Source organism: Hemitrygon akajei, chromosome 12, assembly GCF_048418815.1.
Source record: "Hemitrygon akajei chromosome 12, sHemAka1.3, whole genome shotgun sequence".
NCBI classification, from domain to species: domain Eukaryota; kingdom Metazoa; phylum Chordata; class Chondrichthyes; order Myliobatiformes; family Dasyatidae; genus Hemitrygon; species Hemitrygon akajei.
The window spans coordinates 106,885,451-106,898,482 of NC_133135.1; the positions used below are offsets into that span (position 1 = coordinate 106,885,451).

General features: G+C 42.7%; 1 protein-coding gene across 5 annotated transcripts in view; it reads right to left on the reverse strand.

Annotated features, from left to right (window-relative positions):
• pak4 (p21 protein (Cdc42/Rac)-activated kinase 4) overlaps positions 1–13,032 on the reverse strand; it is a 217,866-nt gene that overhangs the window by 43,566 nt on the left and 161,268 nt on the right. For all 5 annotated transcript variants that reach the window (XM_073063795.1, XM_073063794.1, XM_073063796.1 and 2 more), the window contains one exon: positions 3,908–4,660. In XM_073063795.1, coding sequence (XP_072919896.1) covers positions 3,908–4,660 — 753 coding nt within the window. The remainder of the gene's footprint in view (positions 1–3,907; positions 4,661–13,032) is intronic.

The window sequence follows — 13,032 nt, forward strand, 5'->3', positions numbered from 1 at the left end:
TGCTCACTACTTTATTTATGCACTGCTTATTTAACTTAACTATTAAATGCATAATAGTTACTGTAATTCACTTTTTTCTATTATGTATTGCACTGTACTGCTGCAGCAAAGTTAACAAGTTTTCACAACATACGACAGCGATATTGAGCCTGATTCTGATTCTGCTTTGAGGGATCAGCAGAGGAAAGAGTGAGCCACTTTAAGCTCCCGGGCTCAGCATCTCAGAGGCTCTACCCTGGGCCCAACACAACTATGAAGACACACCAGTGGCCCGCTTTGTTAGGAGTTTCAACAGATTTAATACATCACCAAATTCTTGCACATTTCTATAGAACCTCGTATTCAACCCCCAATGCACAGGATTGCAGGAAGCTGGGTTATAGACAAATGCGGCTAACGAGAGAAGTTAAGGCTAAAATAAAAGCAAAAGAGACAGCGTACAAGGAAGCAAAAATTAGTGGGAAAGCTGAGGACTGGACGAATTAAAAAAATTTACAGAAGGAAACTAAGAAAGTCATTAGGAAAGAAAAGATGAATTATGAAAGGAAATTGGCAATTAACATAAAAAAGGACACAAAGTTGTTTTTAAATATATGAAGAGTAAAAGAGTGACACGGGTAGATATAGGACCTATTGAAAAGGATGCTGGAGAAATTATAATGGGTAACAAAGAGATGGCAGAGGAACTAAATGAGTATTTGCATCAGTCTTCACAGTGGAAGACATTAGCAATATACTTGAAAGCCAGAGGCCTCAGGGAATAGAATTAGGTACAGTCAAGATTACCAGAGAGAAAGTGCTTGAGAAGCTAAATGGACTAAGGATAGATAAGTCTCCCAGACCGGATGTAGTGCATCCACGGGTTCTGAAGGTGGCGGCTTTGGAGATTGTGGAGGCATTGGAAATAATCTTCCAGGAAACAGTAGACTCCGGCACGGTTCCGGAGGACTGGAAGGTCACAAATGTAGTTCCGTTGTTCAAGAAAGGGGGGAGGCAGCAAAAAGAAAATTACAGACTTATTAGTCTGACATCGGTAGCTGGAAAATTATTGGGAGTCGATCCTCAAGGATGAGATTATGAATTACCTTGAGGTGCATGACAAAATAGGCCCAAGCCAACATGGTTTCATGACGGAAAGATCCTGCCTCACCAACCTATTGGAATTTTTTGAGGTAATCTTGAATAAGGTTTACAAGGGAGAGGCTGTGGATGTTGAGTATTTGGATTTTCAAAAGGCCTTTGATAAGGTGCCACATAAGAGGCTGCTTAATAAGATGAGGGCCCATGGAATTACAGGAAGGATATTGGAATGGGTGGAGCATTGGCTGATAGGCAGAAAGCAAAGAGTGGGAATAAAGGGATCCTATTCTGGTTGGTTGCCGGTTACTAGTGGTGTTCCACAGGGGTCGGTGTTGGGGCCGCTTCTTTTTACACTGTATATCGATGATTTAGATTATGGATTAAATGATTTTGTGGCTAAGTTTGCGGATGACACCAAGATAGGTGGAGGAGCTGGAAGTGTTGAAGAAACGGAGAGGTTACAGAGAGACTTGGTCAGTTTAGGAGAGTGGGCAAAGAAATGGGAGATGAGATACAATGTTGAGAAATGTACGGTTGTACATTTTGGAAAAAGAAACAATCAGGCAGATTATTATTTAGATAGGGAGAAAATTCAAAAATTGGAAGTGCAAAGGGACTTGGGGATCCTAGTGCAGGATACCCTAAAGGTTAACCACCAGGTTGGATCGGCAGTAAGGAAAGCGAATGCTATGTTGGCATTCATTTCAAGAGGAATAGTGTATAAGAGTAAGGAGGTGTTGATGAGGCTCTATGGGGCACTGGTGAGACCCCATTTGGAATACTGTGTGCAGTTTTGGGCCCCCTATCTTAGAAAGGATGTGCTGATGTTGGAGAGAGTTCAGAGAAGATTCACGAGGATGATTCCTGGAATGTAGGGACTAACATATGAGGAGCGTTTATCGGCTCTTGGATTGTATTCATTGGAGTATAGAAGAATGAGAGGGGATCTCATAGAAACATTTCGAATGTTGAAAGGGTTGGACAGTGTGTTGCCTTAAGGCATTTGTTTAGCTTTATTACATTTTCGCTTTAGTAATTTGTTTGTAATTATTTTCTAGTTAAAGTTAAGGTTGTTGAAAGTAAATTCGTTGTCTGTGATGTAACGCAGCATGCGATGACTTCACACTCGGTTTTGCCGCATCTTGTGGGAAATACCGGTTTGGAGAAATGGGAAGGAGGGGTCTTGTGTGTGCAGGATCAACGCGAGAAAAGTTTAATTCTACGCACTAGAAACATCATAGAAGCAATGCCGTAAGTTCATAAGATAATCGATATGTTGAAGTAAAAATGTTAACGCTGATTCTGTTAAAAGTAATGACGGTTGATAAAGTTTATTTTCTTGTGCTATTGAAAGCATTCCTGGATAGTTTGTGTTGAAGTGTATTTACAGCCAGTCGATGGCGCAGGTAGATTCTAACTGTATGTTGTACTTTAATGTAATATAGGTTGTTGTAGTTTTACTTTTACAAGTATTTATGATGTAAATGTGATGCCAAAAAGGAAACAAATACTGTATATACTTTTTGTATTGTTTTATCAACAGTTTTCACCATATGTTAATGTGGAAGAGTGAACAGTAAACGGTAAATCTTACTGCGATCATGCCTCATTGACTACGGTTTACCTCGGTGTTTAGTTCAGAGTTCTTACACCTGTACGAGAACACTACAGAGTAGGTGTGGAAAGGCTGTTTCCCTTGGTGGGTGAGTCCAGGACAAGGACTTAGAATGAGAGGTTACCCATTTAAAACAGAAATAAGGAGAAATTTTTTTAGCCAGAGGGTCATGGATTTATGGAATTCATTGCCACATACAGCTGTGGCCCAATCGTTGAGGGTTTTTAAGGAGGAGATTGACAGGTACCTAATTAGTCAGGGTATCAAGGGATATGGAAAAAAGCTGGAAATTGGAACTAGACGGAAGAATAGTTTAGCTCATGGTGGAGTGGCGGAGCAGACTCGATAGGCCGAATGCCCTACTTCTGTCCCTTTGTCTTGTGATTACTGAGGACCTGCAAAATATGGTGCCTCAAGAAGGCATCATCTATTGCTAAGGACCCTCACTATACAAGACATGCCCTCTTCTCGTTACTACCACATACAGGAGCGTCAAGGTCTTCATTCAGTGATTCAGAAACAGCTTCTTCCCCTCCACCATCAGATTTCTCAACAGTAATGAACTCGCAAATACTATCTTGTTATTCCTTTGCTTTTGCACTATTTATAACACTTTTTACATCTTCATGTGGTAGCGCTGCTGCAAAACAACAAATTCCATAAACAACAGAATCTGCAAATGCTGGAAATCCAGAGCAACACACGCAAAATGCTAGAGGAACTCAGAAGGACAGGCAGCGTCTATGGAAAGGAATAAACAGTGGATGTTTTGGCTGAAACCTTCGTCAGAACTGGAAAGGGGCAGAGGCCAGAAGTAAGGTGTTGGGAAGGGGTGGAGTACCAGCTGGGAGGTAATAAGTGAGACCTCTTCAACTACCACCTTCCAGCTTCTTATTTCATTCCCCCCATCCCTACCCTCCTCACCTATCACCTGACAACTTGTACTCCAGCCCCACACCCTCCCCCACCTTCTTCTTCTATCCCTTCCTTTTCAGTCCTGACCCAAAACATTACCTGTTTACTCCTCTCCACAGATGCTGCCTTACCTGCAAAGTTCTTCCAGCATTTTGTGCGTGTTGCTCTGGATTTCAAGCATCTACAGAATCTCTTGTGTTCAAACCTTCTTGACACAACTCCACGTGCTTACTTAAGCAATTAAAAGATCAATGACCAACTTGAGAGAAAAGGCGAGATGCAGCATGCCACACAAACCTGGCTGTTGGTGCCTCTGTTTGTTCCAGCATCAGCCATTGGGTAAGTATTGAAGGGTCTCCCAGACGGATGCAGGCCCTTTCGCGTTCCGTCAGCATCTGGAACGTTTGGAGAGCGGATGTTTGGACCAGAGAGAGGTCGTTTGTCCTTGGGGGACTGTGGGCTGATTTCGCCAGTGTACGTGGACGTCGGCCTCTTGTCTGCAGTTTCAACCCTCTCTCGCTGTGCTGAGCGGCCCTGTGAATTGGTGGCCTCATTGAAACCAACGTGGTTTCCTTCCCGGTCTCCCGGGTGGTGCTCTCTCCTGCTGTCCGCTTTCTCGTGTGATTTGCCCCTGTTGTCAGGGTGCCGGTGGTGATCGGCGCGGGGCTCCTTGTCGCGGTGGTTGGGCCTGCTCGGCTCCTGACCCCTGGGCTGCTGCGGGTGAGCACGACCACTCTCCCGCTCCGCATTTCGGTTCCTGTGTCTGTCGTCCCTCCCCTGGTCCCACTCATCCCGGGACCCTGGTTTGCTCCCCTCTGTCCTTGCCTTGTTATCGTGGTATCTATCCAGCTCAGATGAGTAGACACCCTTAGTGTGGCTATTGTGCATTCCGTTCTTGTGCACGCCATCCTGCGGCTGGTCCCGATGGGGCAGTGAAGGTGGGCTCCCTCTCCGCAGGGAGTTAGAACGAGTAACAGAAACATTCTCAAATTCATCCAGAAGCCAGTTCAGTGAGCCGTCAATTCCAACTTTGCTTCCCCTTACAATGGCCTGAAGTGAAGAAAAGGAAGAAAGCATATATTTTAATTCACAGAAATACTTTTTGAGGAATTAATTGCCAAACAAAGCTGAAAAAAAGTTATTTTCCCCAAGCAGGGAGGCTGATCAACACCTCCACCCACTAACACACCCCTCCACACCCCCAATCACCAGTATTTATAATATCCTGTCAGTCACGTTATGTACAGACACTCCTGTGTCTAGCATCACTTTATGCACATACAATGTATATTTTTATCATCATTCTGTGCCGTGTCGTATGATGTGAGGGATCATGGCCTTTCCACGACCATGATTGTTTTTGACAAGCTTTTCAACAGAAGTGGTTTGCCAGTGCCTTCACTGCCATTGGGCAGTGTCTTTACAAGATGGGTGACCCCAGCCATTATCAATACTCTTCAGAGAGGCATCGTATAACCAGGACTAAGCAAATGCTGCACTTTACCCAAGGGTGACTGCAGGCTAGAGGAGGGAAGGAGTGCCTTGCACCTCCTTTGGTAGAGACATATTCTACCCCACCACCCTTTATGTATCGTTTATATGTAGCTTTCCATAAATTACATTGTATTTACTTTACTGTAAATGCAAGATGAATCTCCAGATAGCATACAGTAATAGATTCAGTGGCCACTTTATTAGGTACACCTGTGCACCTGCTCGTTAATGCAAATATCTAACCAGTCAATCATGCGGCAGCAACTCAATGCGTAAAAGCATGTCGACATGGTCAAGAGGTTCAGTTGTTGTTCAGACCAAACATCAGAATGGGGAAGAAATGTCATCTAAATAACTTTGAATGTGGAATGACTGTTGGTGCCAGATAGGGAGGTTTGAGTATCTCAGAAACTGCTGATGCACAACCTCTATGCACCTGTTGTGAGAGGTGGAAACAGATAAGGCCAGCCAGCAGGGATTTGGTGAAGCTGTCTAGGCAATCCCCTGCACAGTGGATGCAATGGATTACAGAAGTGTTGAACTCTAACCATACTTGAGCCTATGAGAACCAAGAACCCAAGTAAGCAAGGCTTACAGAGTTTGGTGTGTAAAAAAAAGGGGGAAAAATCCAGAGCAGTTCTATTGGTGAAAATGCCTTGTTACTGAGAGAGGTCAGATTAGAAAGGCCAGGCTGGTCCAAGCTGACAGCAAGGCAGCAGAAGCTCAAATAATGTGTTACAATAGTGGAATATAGAAGAACATGTCTGAAAGTACAACACTTCAAATCTTGAAGTGGATGGGCTGCAGCAGCAGAACACATCGAGTTCCACCCCTGGATCTAATAAAGTGGCCAGTGAGCGAACACTATAGTTTCTGATGTTTTGGCCTTCACAGAGCCCTGATATCAACATCATCAAGGCTGTTTGGGCTTACCTGGAGAGACAGAAGCAAGCAAAACAGTGAAAGTCTGTAGAAGAACTGTGGCAAGTTCTCCAAGCTTGGAACAACCTACCATCTGATTTTCTTATAAACTGCCCAACAGTGTACCTAAGAGAACTAATGCAATTGTAAAGGCAAAGGGTGGTCACACCAAATATTGATTTAGATTTTTTACTGTTTACTGCCATTTATAGTTTTTTTATATTTAAAAACTTTTCAGTTCAATACACTAGATAACAAATTTTCCTTCCTGAATACCTTTGGGTGTATCTTATAGACCTTGGGCTGCTGATCATGAAAATCACCATGAAATTCCTAATCACACACTGTTTTTCTGAAATTGTCTATATTTGTTACTTGAATTGATAATTCAAGTCAGAATAACTGATGCCAAGATTAAGGAAGGCTTTTTTGTTAGGCCACAATCAAACAGGTCATCACTGACAGGCAATTCGAAGAACTTCTAGTGGGACCAGAGAAAATCACATGGAAGGCATCCAAGGCTGTTGGTGAAAAATTTCTTGGCAACTACAGAGCACCAGACTACATGCAGCTGGTTGGCAACATGCTTCAAGCAAACAAAACCATGAAGTGCAACATGTCACTAAAGATTCATTTTCTGCATTCCAATTTAGACTTCTTCCCTGCAAATCTTGGCGCTGTCAGTGACGAGCACGGTGAAAGGTTTCACCGGGACATTGTGGTCATGGAGAAACGGTATTAGGGAAACTGGAATCCATCAATGCTGGCTGATTATTGTTGGACACTTAAGCGAGAAGCCTCAGACACTGGGTAGAAATGAAAATCATCTAAACATTTTTAGCTTAGTTGAACTACTGCAAAGTGTCAGCATTGTTATACAATTAAATACATTATGAACATAGAATAGTACAGCACAGTACAGGCCCTTCGGCCCACAATGTTCTGCCGACCCTTAAACCCTGCCTCCCATATATCCCCCCACCCTAATAGAACATAGAATAGTACAATAGTATATTCAATAAAAGTTAATTTCTTTATATTTGTGTTCAGCTTCAAGCAGTCTATCAGAAACAGAAAATTCTGAAGAAGCAATACTTCTGAAGAAATTTGTCGACCAGTGCTATTTTTGAAAGCACCTTTACAGAATATTTTTACATGCATCTCAGACTTTTTGCCCAGTGCTGTAGATACATATTTTGATAATAAATTTAACTCTGAACTTCTTCATGGTCAACATAGACTTGCTGAACCAAGGGGGCTGTTTGTGCCATACGAATTAAATAGCAACAGCATTGACGCTTTCCTTAAGATTTAAAATTTTAAAGGACGACTGTTCTATACAGTTTAAACGGCATGGACTAAAGGGGCTGAATGGCCCATTTCTGTGCTGTACTTTCCTATGACTCTAAAGTGAAAACAGCTGTGGCACAGCCTGTCTGCAGAATATCACCAAACACCGCCGCCAGATCATGGTCCCACTGCTCCTCAAGGGATCTCTGCTCAATGCTAAATGTAATCAAACTTCCTTCCAAGTTTTATCTCTCCCCCAGATCTTAGGTCTCCAGTCTGCAAAGGAATGTGATTGGAGTGCTCGCTGGAGAGAAGATAAATAGCATGCTCTGTTCAAACACGGATACCCCTGGGTCTATTCAAACCAGTCAGGCTAAGATGTTGACATAGTTCGCGGTAATATATTCTGTGGGGTGGATGGGGTGAATTGGGTGAGACACAGTCCCACTAGAGATCTATGTAACCCTGATTGTAACTATGTTTTTTTCCCTGGTCAGAATACTAGGACACTTGAGTTCCATTCATTGTACAATGTTATGACAAGCATTCTTACTGCCAGTGCAGTGACATTTATTCAACTTGAGAACCAGGAGTCTAGACTGATCGCCTTCATATGTAAATCCACACGAGGGAATTTAAATTCAGCTAATTAAATAAATTCTGAAAAGCAAAAGCTTAGCAGGTGATTCAATTTTTGCAGGGCCCAATTACCAATGCCTTTTGGGGCAGGCTTGTATTGTTATCTGGTTTGGGCCTACTTGCAAATTGCTACACATTACAGAAGGAACATCACCTCTGATCACTTGCAAGGTCCAGGAGAGAAACAGAATCAGGTTTATTATCACTGACATGTTGTAAAATCTGCTGCTTTGCAGCAGAACAGTGTCATACATAGATCTTTTGGATTTCAGAGGCTTTCGGATAAGGGTATAGGCAGAAGGTTCCGGAGGTAGGTTTTTACATGGAGGGTGTGAAGCAGATACATCAGGGACATGTAAGAGAATCTTAGAGAGCCACGTGGATGACAGAAAAATGGAGGGCTAGTTAAGAGTGATTTTGGAGTAGGTTAAAAGGCCAGTACAATATTGAAGACTGAAGGGCACACTTCTGCTCTATGTTTCAAGGAAAGCTTAAGACATACAGCAGTACGACACAGTACATGCCCTTCAGTCCAATATTGTGCTCACCCAACAATTCGACATACCAAAGGTTCTCTATCGCACACTAACAAGAAACAAAAAGTGCTGCCCACAACAAGTGGGGAGACCAACAAAACAGTTCAAATCTGCTGCATCACTTTTATTTTCAGTCAGAGAAATCCGGAATAAAAGTGAGGTGACAGACTGCAACATTGGAACAGCGACTGTTTTGTTGGTCTCCTCTCTCACTGTGGCGAACACCACTGTGTGTGGGGGGGTGGGGAGCGGCATGTTGAATTGTTGCGTAAACAAGAGTGTTTGTTGGGCTGCAGATCTTCCTTGGGGGGGTTTTGCTATTGCTTGGTTGGTTGGTGGTGTGGGGGACTTTGGAGTTCTAATACTTTTCCGTCATTCATTCTTTGGAAGAGTGAGAGGGTGCTTTGGGGTTGCAACACTTGGCTGTCTTTCGTACTTTGGGTCCTCCCTCTTCTGTTTCGTGGATATTGGCAGAGAGTAAGAATTTCAGATTCTATACATTCTCTGATATTAAATGGGACCACTAAAACATTGCTCGCTGCGCAACTCTAGCCCCCAGTAGAAGGAATAAACATACTTAATTACGCAAACTCCTAAAAAAAAGGAGAGGTGATGTTGTGCTTTCATCATAATTGCACCTATGTGTAGAGCCCAGGACAGGTCCTCTGAAATAGACCGAGGAATTTAAAGTTCCTGGCTCTGATCTTCTGATGAGAACAGGCTCATAGACCTCTGGTTTCCCCCTCCTGAAGTCAACAATCCAATCCTTTGTCTTGCTGACATTGAGTAACACGTTGTTATGGCACCACTCAGCCAGATTTTCAACCTCCCTCCTCTATGCTGGTTCATCAGCAGAACAGTTTCAAGGACTCTTCATCTCAGGTTCCCAATATTTTTTTTTGTATTTGTAGTTTGTTGTCTTTTGCACACTGGTTGAATGGCCAAGTTGGTGTGGTCTTTCATTGATTCTGTTATGGTTATTATTCTATCAAGTATAGGCCTGTGCAAAAGTCTTATGCATATATATGTAGGGTACTGTTAGAAACCACTTTTTTTAATAATACTTTTTATAAGACAAGGGGGAGGGTCTGCAAAGAGCAAGAATTGCAAGAAATACATTCTCCGATATTAAATGGAACCATTGAAGAGTTGCATTTTTAAACAAACTCATGTAAAACAGAGGCATTGCAGTTAAATTAATGTTTATTTAACTTTTCCCATTTTTCATTAACTACGTGATATAACTGTTTTAATTATGTAGTCTAATAATTCATCACTATTCAAGGAATTTTTTCTATAAAAGTGATAGATTTTTCAGGGGTGCCATTTTTAATTAATTCTTTATTCCTTTCTCAGGCAGTTATTTAGTTTGCTGAGTATTTGTATGCTTGTTTGTACACTAAAATAAACTGAGATCTTGGAATTAACACTGCTTGCCATTCTGGACTCCTGGAAGAACCCAAAGGATCAGAAATTAAACAGAGATCCAACAATTTGGCGCCTGTGCATGGAACAATTAATTTAGGGGAAAAAAAACAAAGGAAGGCAAAAGTTTTAAGCATGCAGCTGGGAGGCAAGACATTCCTCTGTTCCTTAATTGTCGGAGAATAAATATCTTCAAGTACACTGTTTAAAGGAAGTTTAAGAGTGAGCGGAGTCTGTATTTTAGTTGCGGCAGAGATTTTCGCCGTAGTACAACCTGTGTGAGGCAACAAGAGGTTGAAAAAATTTTAAGATATTGGATGGATGTATATTATGGTTTAGCCTGACATTATAGTCACAGTGGCGTCATGAGCTTTGTGTGATTTCTGAAGTCTAAAAGTGAAGAGTATTCGTTAAGATTGAAATTAATACAATAGCCAAAGCTACAATAAGAAAAAATGAAGGAGATGCAAATAAAATTGATGCTGTTGTAAAGAAACATGGAAGGAATGTGCCATCGATGCCAAGTCTAGCGAGGACTGGCTTAGAGTGACGTTGAAGTGATAAGTTAAAGATGTGATCAAGATCTAAAAAGACAGCTTGTACGCTGGCCACTGACTCGAACTATAAGAACAGATAGATATTCTGAAGCACGAGCGTGCTGATTTAGACAAAACTTTTAATATGCTAAAAGAGCAGCATGAAAAAGATAATAAATCAGCAGAAAACAAACAGATTTCTGTATTGATGGAACGGGTTGAAAGGCAGCATGCAGATCTGCGTGGCACTGGGGTGGACCCTCCGCGGGTGGTATTGACGGTGATGTCAATCATGTTGAAAGGCAGCCGACACAACCGTGGCACTTTTGGCTCTCCACGGGACTGCAAAGTGATGATGACAGCAATGAGGTCATTGGTCTGGCAGCCATGGCAAGACATGCACCAAATTGAATTAAATTGACTTTATTTCTTACATCCTTCACATACACGATGAGTAAAAATCTGTACATTACGTATCCGTCTGAATGTGTAAATTATAGTAATTTGTAATAAGTAGTATGTACAGTAAGATATACAACAGAACAGTCAATACAGCTTAGAAATACAATTGTGTCAGCATGAATTAATCAGTCTGATGGCCTGGTGGAAGAAGCGGTCCTGGAGCCTGTTGGTCCTGGTTTTTAATGCTGCGGTACCGTTTCTCAGATGGAAGCAGCTGAAACAGTTCGTGGTTGGGGTGACTCGGGTCCCCTTCGGCCCTTTTTACCCACTTGTTGCTGTAAATGTCCTGAATCATGGCAAGTTCACATCCACAGATACACTGGGCTGTCCGCACCACTCTCTGCAGAGTTATGTGATTGAGGGAAATACAGTTCCCATACCTGGCAGTGATGCAGCCAGTCAGGATGCTCTCAATTGTGCCCCTGTAGAAAGTCCTTAGGATTTGGGGACTCATGCCAAACTTCTTCAACCGTCTCAGGTGAAAAAGGTACTGTTATGCTTTTTTCACCACACAGCCAGTATGTACAAACCAGGTGAGGTCCTCGGTGATGTGTATACTGAGGAACTTAAAGCTGTTCAGCCTCTCAACCCCAGATCCATTGATGTCCACAGGGGTTAGCCTGTCTCCATTCCTCCTGTAGTCCACAACCAGCTCCTTTGTTTTTGCAACATTGAGGGAGAGGTTGTTTTCTTGACACCACTGTGTCAGGGTAATGACTTCTTCTTTGTAGGCTGCCTCATAATTATTTGAGATAAGGCCATCAATGTAGTATCATTGGCAGATTTGAGTGTGGGTGTTGACACAGTCATGATAATACAGACAGTAAAGGAGAGGGCTGAGTACACATCCCTGGGGGGCTCCTGTGTTGAGGGTTCAAAAAGTACATTTATTATCAAAGTATGTATAAATTATACAACATTGAGATTTGTTTGCTTATAGGCAGCCACAAAGCAAACAACACAAAAGAGCCCAATTTTAAAAAGACAGACCAACACCCAAAGCGCAGAGAAAGACAAAAAACAGAAATCAGGCGAATGGAAGGAAGGAACAGTGTTCTGAACCAAATTGAGTCACTGGATCCAAATTCCCAGAGCAGCCAGAGTAGGCCCAAAAGCCTCGGTCTCAGTTAATTACAGCAGGAAAAAAAATTACTGTGAAGCTCTCAGACACAAAGCACAGCAGCCAGGGCAGTCTCACAGCCTCAATGCCATGGAGAAAGTTAAGAATATTGCAGGAGAGTGAGCAAAATCAGCCCAAACCTTGCTTCCAGTCCTGCCACCCTGCCTTTCCGGTTTTCTGTGCTGGCGCTTAAACTGCCCAAACACCAGACCCAATAAAAACTAAGAGTGAAAACCCGCCAGACTCGTAATGGAAAGTAGGAAAGGAAAGAGGAGGTTTGTCATCAACCACCATATCCAGAAAAATAATTGACAAGTGGTCACGTTCTAAAAAAGGAAGCATAAAGACTTGGGCTGAACGCCAACAAATTAAGAATATATACAAATTACTACCATATGATGGCATTCAAATTTTAGCTACTACGAAAACTTACTGTACATCCCAAAGTCAAACTATGTAGAAGAACCAGGAAGTTCATTGCCTGCTGAGCGCTAGCTCTGTGGCATTTAAGTCTGGCGACCTAGGTCTGTACCAGAAAACCGGGTATGACTTGTGGAGGGCCATTTCAAGGAACAATTCTGAGCAAGGTTGGAGGCAGCATTGGATGTACGTCAAGTCTGGCAGGGTTTGCAGGCCATTACTTCCTACAAAGCAAAACCCAGCATCCTGAATGGGCTACCAGATGGGCTCGACACCTTTTATGCCCACTGTGAAAGGAAGAATAGAACTAAAGCTCTGAGGATCCCTGCAGCACCCAGTGACGCTCGTCTCAGAGGCCGAGGTCAGGCTGTCTTGGTGGAAGGTGGAAGACACCGATGGAGTTCTTGGTAAGGCTCTGAAAATCTGTGCCAACTAACCGGCAGGGGTATTCAATGACATTTTCAATCTCTCACTGCTACGGTCGGAAGTTCCCACCTGCTTCAAAAGGGCAACAATTATACCAGTGCCCAAGAAGAGCAGCGTGACTGCCTTAATGACTATCATTAGCGAGGAGAGGGA